The sequence below is a fragment of the Eucalyptus grandis genome, chromosome 10 (assembly GCF_016545825.1).
Source record: "Eucalyptus grandis isolate ANBG69807.140 chromosome 10, ASM1654582v1, whole genome shotgun sequence".
NCBI lineage: Eukaryota > Viridiplantae > Streptophyta > Magnoliopsida > Myrtales > Myrtaceae > Eucalyptus > Eucalyptus grandis.
Genome location: NC_052621.1, coordinates 11,846,786 through 11,861,263, shown reverse-complemented (window position 1 = coordinate 11,861,263; position 14,478 = coordinate 11,846,786). Strand labels below are relative to the sequence as shown.

Sequence of the window (14,478 nt, the reverse complement as noted above, 5' to 3'; positions counted from 1 at the left end):
TCTAAGTAATGAACGCTAACTATCAATGTCATAAGATGTCCTGATTATAACAGAGTAGAGATACTGGAGTTGGCTAAGGCGGAGTCGTCTCTCGAGAAACTGAAAAGCGTCGTTTGAGCTGGCGGCTCGGCGAGGCCGGTGGCCAGGAACACGAGAGATAATCGGCGGTCAAAGAGGGAGTTGCGTGCATGGGGCGCGTGATGGTTTGTCATTTGCCTAGTTTTCTTTTCACGTTGGCGTCACGTCTTGTTTCGATGTGAAGATTCATGTTTTGGGGTTTGGTCAACTAGAACTAGGACGAATTAATGTTCTTGTTTGTGAAAAGGAAAGGAAGCACATGCAAATTTGAGAGAGAAAGAGAGAAGGACAAGGAGGGAGGGAGGGAAGGTTGAGAAAGCAAATCAGAAATTTGGGTTTTATTTATTGAATATAGAAGTTTCTTTTTCCTGCTCGAAAACTCATTTGATGACTTTTCTTTTTCTTCTTCTTCCTTTTTTTTTTTTTTTGTCTTAAAGTTGAAAACTAAGATTCTGGAATTTAAAGAAAAGCACTATATTTTTTTCCTTCCTAAAAACACTAAGATTCTGTAATGAATATTAATGCTCATCGTTCGCCAGCAAAAATAACGAGACTTGAAGTATTGAAATTGATGAACTTTCTTTCCCAAGGAATGTATTTTGAAATTATGGATGTATCTATTTCACAAAAAAATATATGATTTGAAAAATATTTTTTTAAAAAATAATAAAAAAATTGTATCACTTAGAAAATGAATATATATAAATATACTATTGTTATTGTCCACAAAAATATTTAAGCATAAATTATTATCGATAATCAAAATATTTTTTTATCGATTAATTATATCTAACGATATAAGCGATTGTTTTTAAGAAATATATTTTTCAAATCATCATTTTTTGCGAAACAAATAGAACGTATATATAAAAATTGCTAATTTCCAAGATGTAAGTTATCATAAAGAGAAAATCATATGGTGAAAGTCGAGAGGAAAGACACACTATCAATCTAATCTTTGGAGTTTGTTTTCCAGTGCTATAATTCCACATTCCTCAACCATCTTTCTTTCAAAAGGAAAATTACACCATCTAAATCCTTAGATCAGTCTCATCACAAAAAAAAAATTATTGCTTACAATTCATTTAACTTAATGCTGATAAATTATGTTATCAAATTAGATAAGTGAAGTCATAATCGCATACAATTATTGTCTCGTCATATCACCCAATCCATAAAAGAAATTGCAAACTTCTTATGCATTTGAGTCTCTCCTGTCTTCTTCGTGAGCAATCAAAAATCAAGATGGCCACCGCCGACGAGACTCTTCTGGCCTTGACTTGTAGAACAATCCCACTCCAAGTTATCACGCACCATGCCAACACGGACAAAACGCGATCCCACTTGCGCTCGCGAGCAGCCGCCACGTGGTCTCGAGTTCAGCTCCCCGCTTTCGATCTTTTCCATGGTCGTTAACGCTTTGTCCCCTTCCGCTCGCCCTCGTGGTGGCCTCCCACTTCTCCTCCGATGCCATAGGAGATCCCTTCGAATCTTCTCCTCCTCCTCCTCCTTCCTTCTCCTTCCCTCCTTCCCTCTTCCTCCTTCATCTTCAACCTCTCCGTCTCTGCCCAAAACCCACATAAAAAGCAGCACCGAGTGAGAAACCCAGATCGCAGAGCACTGCAGAGTTTGTTGCTTGAGCGAAGGATGAGAGCGTCGTGCTCGGAATTCCTGCTCATTGACCTCAAGACCTCATGGCACTCGGCTAACCAGATCCCCACCTCCACCCTCACGTACCTCCGGGGCTCCGCCTTCGCCCCCGCGGTCTCTTCGTCATTCCGTCGAACGGGTCGCGGGCGCAGAGGGATCGCGTCGCCGAGGTCGCGGGCCCCCTCGGCTCCGTCCCCGGAGATCCGGCGGCCGTCGGACCGGCTCTTCGGGGGAAATGGGTCGGTGCCGAACCCACCGTCGGGCGCGGCTTCGACGTCGCGGTCCGCCTCGGCGGACTCGGAGCTGGAGATGTTTCTTGAGCTGTTGCCCTTGAGGATGAGGAGTGAGCTGTACGAGCATGAGGAGATCGGGGCGTTGATTGAGGTCGTGATGGATTTGGGTAGGAAGCCGCTCGCCAGGTTCCCGTCGGGCGACTGGGTGATATCGGAGCAGCCGATTAAGTTGGATGATTTGAGGCATGCTATATCCAAGGTGATCTTTTTAAGTCGGTTGTTGTAGCTAGACATTGTTGATAATTATAATTGCTTGGTTCGAGGAAAAAGTGTCTGAGATCAAGCTACTGGGTTATCATTTTCTATGTTGATGAAGCCAGCCCTGAGTATATTAAGTGAACAGGACTGATGCAAAGTTTGTAATCTGTTGCTGAATTGCATCTTGCAGTAACAGCTTTCCGTTGCGAGAATCGAACTGCGTATTGCAGTTACATGGGTGTCACGAATTGATGAATAGGATAGATGATGTGATTGTGGCGCTTGAAAATCCTTTCTATTTGACTGTTGAGCTACAAGAAGTCGGGCGTTGGATCAGTACTTTTTATATGAAAAAATTCATAATTCATATTGTTAGGATGCAATGTCCACACTGTGTTCTTTACAGTGAATATTAGATAGTTGAGCAATTTTACCTGGTCTCTGATAATTCTGATCATCTGGACATAAGAAAGAAAATTTGTGATGACATGGAAATTAATTGGCTTTACATTGTGTTGGCTTCTCTCTCTTCAGGTTGGAGAGTTTTCTGATGACAACAGATCGGGAATCGATAGTTCCTTGCATCGTATAAGTGCCATCCGAAACCGTCAGATGCAAGTTATTGGACTAACTTGCCGAGTAGGGAGAGCTATATCTGGGAGTGCTGAGACAATTTGTGATTTGATTGAGGGAGGAGGCTCGATCTTGGTCATTGGTCCACCTGGAGTTGGAAAAACTACCTTAATTAGGTACTTCTCTCCTCCAGTAGACCTTCCAACTGAGATTGTTTTAACCTAAAGTCGTGTTTTAGGCATTTTCTGTTGCTATTTAGCTCATTTTTATTTCTTATTTTTCTTGGTGCTAGAATGGCTGGTTTATCTAAATGGAGTTTGTTTTGACAGAGAAATTGCTAGAATGTTGGCAGATGAGCACATGAAACGCGTCATCATAGTAGACACTTCTAATGAGATTGGAGGTGATGGAGATGTCCCTCATTCAGGAATAGGCCGGGCAAGGAGAATGCAAGTGCCCAATGTCCATATGCAACATAATGTAGGTTTTAATTTTAATATAGCTTTTCACCACTGCTTTGACTCTAACTAGGTTATAAGCTCTTGTAGTTTCTGCTCAGACGTGCTATAAACCATGTGTTTTCTATACAGGTTATGATAGAAGCCGTCGAAAATCACATGCCTGAGACAATCATAATTGATGAAATTGGAACTGAACTTGAAGCGCTAGCAGCCAGTACTATTGCTCAAAGAGGAGTTCAACTTGTCGGCACAGCACATGGAATGACAATTGATAACATAATAAAAAACCCATCTTTGCAGATCCTCGTTGGGGGCATAGAGGTGTGATGCAGTTATCAATTAGTTTGTACTGATCTACTGCTACCAATTGCTTTTCCAGTTCCTTCATTTCATCTTGGCGAATAAACTCACAATCAGCCAGATATGAACCTGCACAGTCCCAGTACATGATAGTGTAGAGACGAGGTGCTTTTTGGCACCATTGGCTGCTGATGTGGGTTGGTGTCCGTGTATCTCGAGGTTTCTTTATTCTAATGTTTAATGTTACACAGTCTTCCAAGGATATTGGCAAAAGTATATCTGAAAATGTTCCTAATTTCCTTGAGAGTTGAAAAGCAGTCCATCTAAAGTCATAGTCCTTAGGATTCTATGGTAAATTAAGCCTGAAAATTTACCTTTCAAACAGAGTGTCACACTTGGTGACGAGGAAGCAAGGAAAAGGAAAGTGCAGAAGACGATTCTTGAGAGGAAAGGCCCCCCTACATTTACTTGTGCTATTGAGATGATATCTAAAACAGAGTGTCGCGTTCATCACCGATTGGATGTGAGTGTTGATGCTATACTGGCAGGTACTTATGCGTCCCCAGTTTAAAGATTGAAGTGGGACCTTATCATTATATCTACCCTCCAACATTGTCGAAGGACTATGTCTCTCAATATGATTTTCCAAATGACAGTTTCTCTAATGAAAAAACATTTCTGTGTTGTAGGAAAATCTCCCCTGTTTGAAATCCGTCGTCTGCAATTTAAGGCCAATGATCCTCTGAAATCTACTCCACCATTTGAGGAGGAAAGCAGAGAAGAGCACAGTTCGGCTGATAATACAGGCTTAAGTAACGATATAGAGTCTGATGAGGAAAATATGGATCATCATTCCAGTAAGGCTAAAAGTCATAGCACTAATCGCTCTGCAAGAAAGAGAAGCTCGCCGGTCTCTGTTTACACTTACAAGGTAAATATTCCGACTGTTCATCCTATTATTATACAATTTTCATCATTTCTACCCCATTGCACCAGGGCACTTCTGTCAAATACCAGATCTGTATTCTTCCCTCTTTCGATCTTAAGCTAGTCATGTGAAATTTTTATGACGCCACCGATGATATTAGAACATTTATACCTGACTTTTGGTGTGATCCAGATTCTTGAAGCTGATCTACTACAAGTGGCCATGGTGATGGGGCTTGAAGATGAGATGGATGTAACCGATGACATTGGAACGGCAGATGCAATTCTTGCCTGCAGTGCTGAAATGAAGGAGAACCCTTGGATCCGTAGTGTAGCTAAGTTTCACCAGTTGCCAGTATTTGTTATCAAGGTATATATGAACCCATTCTCTTCTCCAGCAACATTTTTGTTGCATGCTTCTAAATAAAATGTTATTTCTCTGGTATCGCAGTCAAATACCATGGCCCAGATGGTCAAGGCAGTCCGTATGATCCTCGGAATGGAGTCATATAGCTCTTCACGGAAGCAGCCTGTCAAAAACTATATAGATGTTGAAATTGAAGATGATGCACCGACACAGAAACCGTCCCTTGAGGAGATTGATGCGCTGGAGGTAAATTTTCTTCTTCCTCAGATAGGGAAATGTGGATAAAGCATTTGATTGAAGCCTTGATTCAGAAAGATCCCATCTGCTACTTGAAAGAAGTAAAGAAAGATCCAATCATTCATGTGTTGTATCGATTAAGAAAAAAATATTTGTCCTGCATTGACACATTAAACATATGCTTGTGCACTACTCTAACAGAGATGTAGAAATTTCTGGTCAATTTTTGCTTGTCATGCATTATTCTTGACAGAAATTTGTGGTGTCCAGCCTTTTTATGCATCTACCTTAGATTAGGCAAAAGCCTAGACGGGCTCGTGCTTTCACACCAGGGAATATGTATTACATGTTCTATGCAATATGGCTTATTCTTTAGGAGATCTAGGAAAGTAAAAGGGTGTGAATAATTAATATGTTTTGATTTGTTTCAAAAGAATTTTTTTCTTTGGAGAAATATGCTCTTGAAAAATATCTGCTGTTCCTCGCAGAATGGTCAACTCATGATAACCTAACTTCATGGACTAAAGTCTCCAGAAAGTGACTTGACATTGCATTTTTGTCTGTCTCTTGCGCTAGTAGCTTAGTTCTCCCATAATCTGGTCACCGTTGTTAGTTTAGATTTGCATTGAGTGCTCAGTTATTCGCTGCACCCTGAAAAGACATTGTGTCTCATATCTACGTATCTTTTATTTCTGCTTCTAAGTGACAAAAGGAAATATAGTTTGTTTCGCATGATCATTCCTGTTAACTTTCTCGATTGTATGACAGGAGGTCCGTCTTGCAATTGAGTACATCGTCATTCCTGGTGGAGAGCCAGTAGAACTTCTCCCTAGACGCTCTGAGATAGTTGCTCGACAGCTCAAGCTGGTGGAAAGCTATCAGCTAACTGCAGAAAATTCAGGCACTGAGCTGAACCCCAGATTGCAGATTCTTCCGCTCAAGATAAACAGGAAAACTTCTAAGCTCTCGAAGTCTGGTTCGAGCGGACGAAAAGAAACAAGCTCTAAATTGTTGACTAATGGAGGCGGCGGCGGCGGAGGCACAAGTTTAACCAAGCTGCCTCTTTTACCCGAGTAACCCAACCCTTGTCTCTGACCGATAATAGGGTAGCAGTAATTTGGGTATGTGCTATGTCTTGTACAGTCATGTATATTATTACATCCTAGTTGGTCTGATCATTTGGCTACAGGGGAATGCTAAAATGTTAATAACCATTAATTCTTTGGAAGGATGAGTCTCAGCTCAAGAGACTCAATTGGAAATAAAGAGCCTCTAAATGAAGGTCACCTTCCTTACATGATTAACTATCTAAGTGGAGGCAAGTCGTATGTTATCTGTTCTTTCTGGTCTTCATCTCTGGTGAACGGCGATGGATGATCATGTTCTTTCTGGTCTTCATGTCCAGTGAAAGGCGATAGATGATCGTGTTTTAATGATTTTCACTTGAAGATGCGAGCCTTAGTCGTCCTAACTGATCGAGCGCATTTATCTCTGCCTAGATCTTTATCCAGATAGAGTTTGCAGGGTCTTCATGCTCTCAGTTCGTGTCGATGCTTTATTTACTAAATAACTAATGTAGAGTTGCTGCCAATTGGCTCTGATGTCTTCTTCTTCCCCTAGGTTCATGAAAAAGTCCTAAGCCTCATATTGGCCCGGCCATCGGCAGATGAACTCTTGTGGTTGTCTCTCCAATTTATGCCATCATTCCCACGGCCTGCCTCCCGGTCATCCACCCAGCCCGTCGACTTGACGTCCTTCAAACTCAGATCACAGTCCGGCTTGTTATACCAGACATGGTACTTGAACTTTCCCCGACAGTTCGCCCAACCGGCCTACTTTCAGGTCGCCAGCCTCTTGCCTCTCCCTCTCCCTCTCGCTTTCCTGATCCCCTTGGCCCTTCCTAGGCTCTCCTAGACGTGCCTTTTAGCCTGTCTCCATGTCCTAACTTCCAACATTCTCTTTCAAGTATCGTCTGGCTTCTCTGCAAATGATTTCTCTACACCAGCAACAAACAATTCATATCAGAAGAGGTTCTGCTTATGTGCAAATGATTCCCATGAAAAGTTTGACCATTGTAGAGTGATGAAATTCATGATAAATGTCTCTCAAATGCTTCAGAGCGTGGAGCTTGCTTTCACATTTCGAATTGTAATTTTTTTCGCTGCATCAAGGCAACATAAAGAATCACGGAGAATGCTACAAGTAGCTATGTTGCTTGTAATATGTAGAGGTACAAATTTTACACAACCCGGTGTCACATGATGTGAAAACTTGCTATAATTAACTCTTTTTGGATAACTACATGCTATTATGTGCTGTTATTGGAAGTCATATTATAGTAGCTTGAATAGGATGACTTATATCTTAACTAGAGTCTTGTAACCTTCAAATGAGTAACATCAAGGAAAATCTGTATGAAAACTATATTATTCATCCTATATAGGGATGGGATAAAAATTATTTGGTCCTAGTCGAATGCCAAATTGAAAATAATCAAATAGAAAGAAAAGCAAATAAATGGAAAATTGCTTCTCCACATCTCTTATGAAAACATCCAAGTTATTGTTCCACTCATTCAAATTTACAAATAATATTAAACATATTCATATAGTCTACGGACTAAATTGAATATGTTAAAAATTCATGAATGACAATATACATTGGGCTTAAAAGTGTTTAGAGATCACAAATGTTTTAGAGACCAAATGGAATAAATTAAAAATTTGGGGGACAAAATTGCGAATTGGGCCCAAAATTGACGGACAATTTACGTTATTTGTGCTGTTGAAAACGTACACGTGACCCCGAGACCGAGAAAGGGCCTTGCGAACGTCGGGACGGTTCGATTCCTCCGACGTGGGAACGAGTGACTCACTGAGTCGGGGATTCGGCACGAAGATATTTATACGCTCCCGCAGGAAACGGACCAAGGCACCGTCCCTTCCCTTCCCCAAAATCCATCCGCTAGGGTTTTTCAAAAAAAAAAAAAAGTTCTCCCCTTTGCGCAGTTTCCGAAACACCCAGGAAGAAGAAGACGAAGCAGCAGCTAGGTATGCAGCGACGTCGCCGCTCTCCTCTCGCCATTTACGTTTTGCCGGCGGCGTCTGCGAAATCAGGGCTGGCCCGGTGTCTTTTCTAGGGTTCTTGGTCATTGAGTGTGGGTCTTTTTTTTTTTTTTTTTTTTTTTTTGGGCTTTCAGGCGATTGAGCGAGAAGGGCGCGGAGATGGTGAAGGAGGATTATCGCATATTCGTGGGCGGCTTGTCGTGGGACATTACCGAGCGGCAGCTCGAGAGGGCTTTCGGCCGTTTCGGCAAGGTTATCGAGGCTCAGGTAAAAAAGGAAAATCGTTCTCCGGGCTTCCAACCCACCCTCGGTTTCGGTTTCTCGAGAGGAAATTGGACGTGTTTGAGGTGTTTTTCTCTGTCAAGTTGGTTTTTTTTTTTTCTTTGGTTCATGTGAAGCACATTTGAAATAATTTTCTTCTGTTGGAGAAGAAAGCTAGGTTTGGCACTGTAAATTGGCGAGGCACGTGGGGACTGATTTTTGTTGGGTTTCTTTTGAGCACTTGAGCTCTGTCGTGGGTAAAATTTTCGACATGAAGAAGGGCATGCAAACCTAGTTGGGTGTAAATTAGGTTTTCGTACGCTGAAACTCTTTTTCTTTTATAAAGGAAAAGGACAATTCGCTTAAGAAACTGTGTTTTATTTCTCAAGGACCGGTGAGGCTTAATAGCTGCCTAGCATTAGGCATCTTAGAAAGTTTATCTGTTCTTTTTCTTGGTAAATCTTGTAATTTTGGCAGTATTTGGAAGTTTACTGTGTTAATGTGAAGTGCCGATCAAAATGGAATAATTTGGGTGCGTTTCTCAAGAGAGAAATGCTGGTGTTTTACCGTGTTTGCTGTCGATGTTACTAAAAGTGGAGTACGTTGGTCCTTAGTTCTTCCTGTTCTCCTGTTTAATTATGTTTTTAATTAGATGGGCATTCATGAGGCCAGTTAATAGCAAAAAATTATAATGAATCGGCAAATATCCATTTTGAGTAAAGATGTGAATAATAATGAAAGGGTTCAGGAGCGTTGGCTATAGTCAGATGCTTTCTCCTTTTGTTTCATGATACAGTTATTGCATTTGTACCGATGGTTCTACAGCATGAGTATGTGGGGGAAAAGTGGAGCGCACAACACGAGTAAAGGAAAAATGGTCAAAATCTTCATAGATAAAGTTTTTTATTTTTATTTTTTTGGAATCATTGTTTCATGTTATTTCAAAATGCTGGTTTCGCTATTGGCTATCTCTATATTCAAATATTTTAGTACTATATTAATCGTGGTTCATTTCTTTTGCTGCTGGATGCTGGTTTGGTTTTTTGAGATGCTGTAGATGGTTTTAGAGATGCTATTGCTCAGTTTAATTGCAGAATCTCTGGAGGCTCATTTAGTAGAGTATATCAGAAGGCTATTTCAATGAACTAAGACATGGCTGATGTATGTAATCCGATCTTCTCTATATCTCAGTGGATGGTATGCGATTTTGTGGAAGGAATCTCTATATTTTTGACTAAGCATGAAAGAGTCTTCATGAAAGGGTCCATACTTGGGCACAGCGGCTAATGATGGTCACACATTTGAAATGAGAGTAGCACGTAGAATTGTGGGAATTACTTGAAAAGCAAATAGAAGGTTCTGTTTTAGCAGCAGAAGAGAGATTTCTGGGTAGCTTGCTTTCCCAGTCTCTACACAAAGACAGTGCAAAGTTGCTTTTGCACGATGGAAGTGCAATTTTTTTTTTCTTTGAGATGAAGAAACGATGCCTGGTTCCTAGAAGTTACTTGATACGAGAGGCCTAGAATCCATGCCTTCCTGCATCATCCTTTTGTGGAAATGGGATGCGGTTTGCTGGTTTGCCTCCTTTTTTAGTAGTTCAGGGCTTCCGATCTCTGTTTCGAGTTTTCACATGTTATCTTTGGAGATGTCAGAGCAGGGGATTTATGATTTTATCAACTGTAACTTTGCAGCTGGAAGAGATACACCGACTTTAACCATTCTTTTTTGGTGAGGATATGTTGGATAACAATTCCCGGCTGCTAGGGGAATGTGTTTGAGGCTAGCTTGAGATATCTGCTAGAGTGATTGGCTTCTGATATCAACCATCTCCTTTTTGGCCAAATATGCTCCTTGTTACCTTTTTCCATTGATCTATATATAAGCAACGGTACAGAACTAAAGGATGTGGGAAGTTCAGTTGAAGTAAGAGTAAATCAACAGTTTCCTCGCCAATCTTGAGAAAGTACTTTGCTTGTTTTTAGTGTCCTGAGAATCTAAAGAATCAGTTATTTCGTTGCCTGTTCAGTATTCAGTGTAAAGCAGGAGGGGATTGCCGATCCTTGATCTGTTGCTCTGTGGAAAATATGTTGTAGGCAGAGTCAAATGGCTCTGTTTGTCCATTTGCGAGGAGGGATGGTGAGAAGATTCATTTTAAGCTCCATGGAGATCAAAGATTGATTGCTAATGCTGATTACTGATTGAGATTAACATATAACTTTTTGATAGCAAACTTTTTATGGATAAGGAAACTTAAAATTAGACCCTGATGATTTGGTTGCTTATGTAGAAGCTGAGGATGTAATAAGAAATCTTCCTGCATGGGCTGCAATACAAGGATACTAATGCAACCCAGTATATGTTCATCAACAGCTGTCCATGTTAGGTTTACGTCCTGCTGCTTGATAGCCATATTGAGACTCATCAGATCTGTTTTGTCCGTCCGAGAGGAGAATCAGCTCTGCCTCAGGGATCAGCTCTCGCAAATTTTGTGTTGTCAGTCTGGAGTGGTACCATCTGTGATTTAGCATTTGAGTTTGTTTGATTGGCTCAGCTTTTGGCAGTTTCAAGTGCTGATTGGCGTGAATAACCTTTCGTTCCTGTCCTCTCTTGAGATGCATTCTGTCCTCTTAGTATAACTTGGGAATACCCTACCAAAGAGAAGTGGTAGTATGATGTGTGATCTTCTGATGGCGGATCAGCGACTTTCATATAACAAGGGCAAGGTGGAGCGTGGACACCTACAGTTGTATCTGCGTGCTAATCCTGAAAGATTGTAGATTTTCCTTTGAGTGCTGTCTCTATTCTCTTTCTTTCACCGTTTCCTTTTCTGGAATCAAGATAGCTTTCCAATCAGAATGTTGTAGTGCCAAGAATGCAGTCGAATTATGAACCAAAATTTCCAACACAAATCTGAGGAAACATACCGTCATCTGCCATTAGTATTGAGTAAATTCAGTATCCATTGACAAAAATGCTGGATCACTGTAAAGTTTTCTCTTCTGTGGGTAATGCCTATCCACTATCTGTTGAGAGGACAATTAAGAAAAATTGATGCTTGCAGAACCCTTGACGTGAGTTTGATCTTTACAGTGTTCATTGCTGGTATGAGCTGTTTGAGTTTAAGTCTCTTGGCAGCACCACCACTTTGTAGAGAAAATGAAGAAAATCAGATGTGATGGACACTTCTAATCCCATTCAAAAGTTGTCAGTTGTGTGGTCTATGACTTGATTGGCTGATGCCAGAATTGTTTTCTCAATCTTTTGGGGTACTGAGAACGAAATTCTGTTACAACTAATTTTGGACTGTGCAATGGCAGACCGTCTTGTGTTAGATACATTGCATTTGTTTGACTTCTTCCCATGCCTTTCTTGTTATACAAAACGAGTAAGTTCAGCTTCTTTATTACTGATTAGCTCTCTATTTACTGCGTATGTGAATATGAAGCTTACATAAACCATAAGTTAATCTCTAACTTCAGTTATTTTTATGAAAGTGTGAAAGAGGTAGGATCCTTGAATATGGTATTGATGAAACCATGGACAGAGCATGTTCAACTTGTTAACTTTCTTTCCGATATCTTTGTATAAATAGTATGTGAACATTGTTCCTTTGTCATTTAACCATCATGTCTTCTTAGTATTAGCTTGGTGAAAATTCTGTTTGGTCTGTTTAGCCCTGCGGAATAATACCAGATTTGGGTTTTCATCTGGATTCTTGCCATGTTCATAAAGAAGCATTCTGGCACCTTATCTGTGAAAATGATGCAGTGGCTGAGGAAAGTTGCCTCCCTTTTTCTTGTATCTCTACTCCCACAGCTGTTGCATTGAGGCTGTTACGTTTTGTCAGTATGGTTGAACTTGGCCCTTAATGAATCTGAAGGAATTTTACATGTTTCTGGATTTATTGCTTGTAAAATAGAGTATATGTTTCTGGTACCATTTAGCTAGCCAATGATTTATTTTGTATCTCTCTTGTTGTCGTGATTTTGGTCTTCATAAGGGCTTTAATCTATCTTCTTTCCCTCCCTCTTTTGAGATTCATATTTTGTCTTGTGTTTATCTTTTGAGCGTACTAGATGTTTCTGGTAATATATAAGCAAGAGTAACTGCCAAATAGAATGAATATCTCACCGTAGCTTTCTGTTGCATATGATTTTTTTTTTTTGGGTCCATTTTTGCATATGATGTTTGGCTTTTGCTCTAGAACAAATTGTGCTTTAATTTTGGTCCAGTTTACAAATGACTAGACTTCTGTCAAATGCTTCATTTGCACAGTTTCTCTAACATTGTTCTTCTGTAGATTATGCTGGAAAGAGACACAGGCCGTCCACGTGGATTTGGGTTTGTAACCTATTCAGATCGCCGTGGTATGGAGGATGCTATCAGAGAGATGCATGGACGTGAATTTGGTGACCGTATTATCTCAGTGAACAAAGCTCAACCTAAAATGGCGGAAGATGCAGATCATGCCTATCGTGGAGGCTACTCATCGGGGGGCCGGGGAAATTATGGAGGAGACAGGCCTGCTTCACAAGACGAATGCTTCAAATGTGGGCGCCTTGGTCATTGGGCTCGTGATTGCCCTTCGGCAGGTAGTGGACGAGGTGGGGGTGGTCCTCCATTCTCCTCACATTCTCGTTACAGTGGTGGTGGTGGTGGTGGAGATCGCTTCGGAGGAGAACGTGATCGTTTAATTGATGACCGCTATGATGGAGGCCGTTTTGGGGATAGGGACCGCTTTGAGAGCAGAGATCTCAAACATACTGGCCGTGATCGCTATGTTAGCGACAGGTACTTGAATCTTCTTCTTCTTCTTCCTTTTCTTCTTTTTTTTCATTCAGCTATATGGAAAGGGTGGAGTTCAACTCGACATTTGTTTACTGAGAGGTGCATTTCGTGCTTCCTGTCTGTTTGTTGGTACTAAGGTTGGTCTTAAGCTCTACTTATTTTGTCATGTTAATAACACCTGTATAGACTAGTATGAAGCCATGTACAAAGCTCCTACTTCTTGTAATATATATATTATGTAGGTATATTGTCCTAGATCCCAAAGATAAGTGCTCTTCCTTTTGTCTGGGTAACAATTCAAGTAAGACAAGATGTGCTTGTGATGTGATAGTGATGCCGTCACTTGTAGTTGACGTGTGTTCTGCTAATCATTCAGGTACCCCTCTGGTGATCGCTTTGCAAGCGACAGATATGGTGGTGGTTCAGATCGTTATCCTCAGAACGGTTTCAACAAAGATAGAGGCTATGACAGGGATGCTGGCCCACGAGGAGGTGGTGATAGGTATGGAAGTGGAGGGCCGGCACGTAACGAGGATCGGAGCTACCGAAGCAGGGCTGGTCCTTATGACCGCCCAAGCCGGGGAGGCCGCCCATCTTCATTTGAGCGCTATTGAACACTCGGGGAGTGCTCTCCGACTGTCCTGCCTCTGGTCTTGCGTAGGCTATATGCCCGACTGTCGATGTCCTGCTTATCTTCATGTAGGATGTTTCAGCTGTGACAATTAGCATGTTTTTAAGTACTTCTTCCTTTTCATTTGGTTTTTGTCTATGTACCGTGCCACCCCTCCTACCAGCTGGCGTGTTCTATGAAAACTTAGGTCATGTTTTTTCTATGTACGTGCTTCTTCTAGATGACACTGATCTACTATGGTGCTTGATAATTTGCATGCACAATAATAGATTCCTCCCTTTCTCCGAGCACCTTGAGTTGGCCTGTGAGCCGAAAAACAGGAGGGAAAACAAGCAAGTCATTGCGAACGATGCAAGTGTTTGACCCTTATATGTGTTACTTAATAATTAACTCCTTATATCATCGAAATTGCATATTGTTAACATTTGAAATTATTTAAATTTTTTCATTTGACCATTAAGTTATATAAATTTAAGGTTCTGTTTATTTTCCGAAGACGAGAATCATTTAGAAAAGATTTTTCAAAAAATTAGTTGCCCATATTGCCTGTTGGCTAATGAGTAATATTTTATTATTGATAACAATTTATGTCTAAATAATTTCTTCGACTATAATTATATTTTTCACTCAGTTAATTTTTTTTTTAATT

At 40.8% G+C, this 14,478-nt stretch overlaps 2 protein-coding genes across 3 annotated transcripts; both read left to right on the top strand.

Annotated features, from left to right (window-relative positions):
• The first annotated feature begins 1,725 nt into the window (after positions 1-1,725).
• LOC104421761 (protein SEEDLING PLASTID DEVELOPMENT 1) lies at positions 1,726-6,424 on the top strand. Its single transcript, XM_010033837.3, has 9 exons — positions 1,726-2,220; positions 2,754-2,968; positions 3,122-3,272; positions 3,383-3,574; positions 3,939-4,101; positions 4,243-4,484; positions 4,674-4,850; positions 4,932-5,093; positions 5,853-6,424. Exons 1-9 carry the CDS (start codon positions 1,726-1,728, stop codon positions 6,159-6,161), a joined length of 2,106 nt encoding a protein of 701 aa, XP_010032139.2. The 3' UTR covers positions 6,162-6,424.
• A 1,558-nt stretch (positions 6,425-7,982) lies between these two features.
• Positions 7,983-14,116, top strand: LOC104421760 (glycine-rich RNA-binding protein RZ1C). 2 transcript variants are annotated; one of them, XM_010033836.3, is made up of 4 exons: positions 7,983-8,134; positions 8,284-8,416; positions 12,711-13,201; positions 13,575-14,116. In XM_010033836.3, the coding sequence occupies exons 2-4, from the start codon at positions 8,309-8,311 to the stop codon at positions 13,810-13,812; spliced, it is 837 nt and encodes a 278-aa protein (XP_010032138.1). In that variant the 5' UTR covers positions 7,983-8,134; positions 8,284-8,308; the 3' UTR covers positions 13,813-14,116. The 2 variants fall into 2 exon arrangements, with proteins under 2 accessions (XP_010032138.1, XP_010032137.2); XM_010033835.3 differs by lacking the exons at positions 7,983-8,134; positions 8,284-8,416 and adding an exon at positions 9,602-11,795.
• Positions 14,117-14,478: the final 362 nt, after the last annotated feature.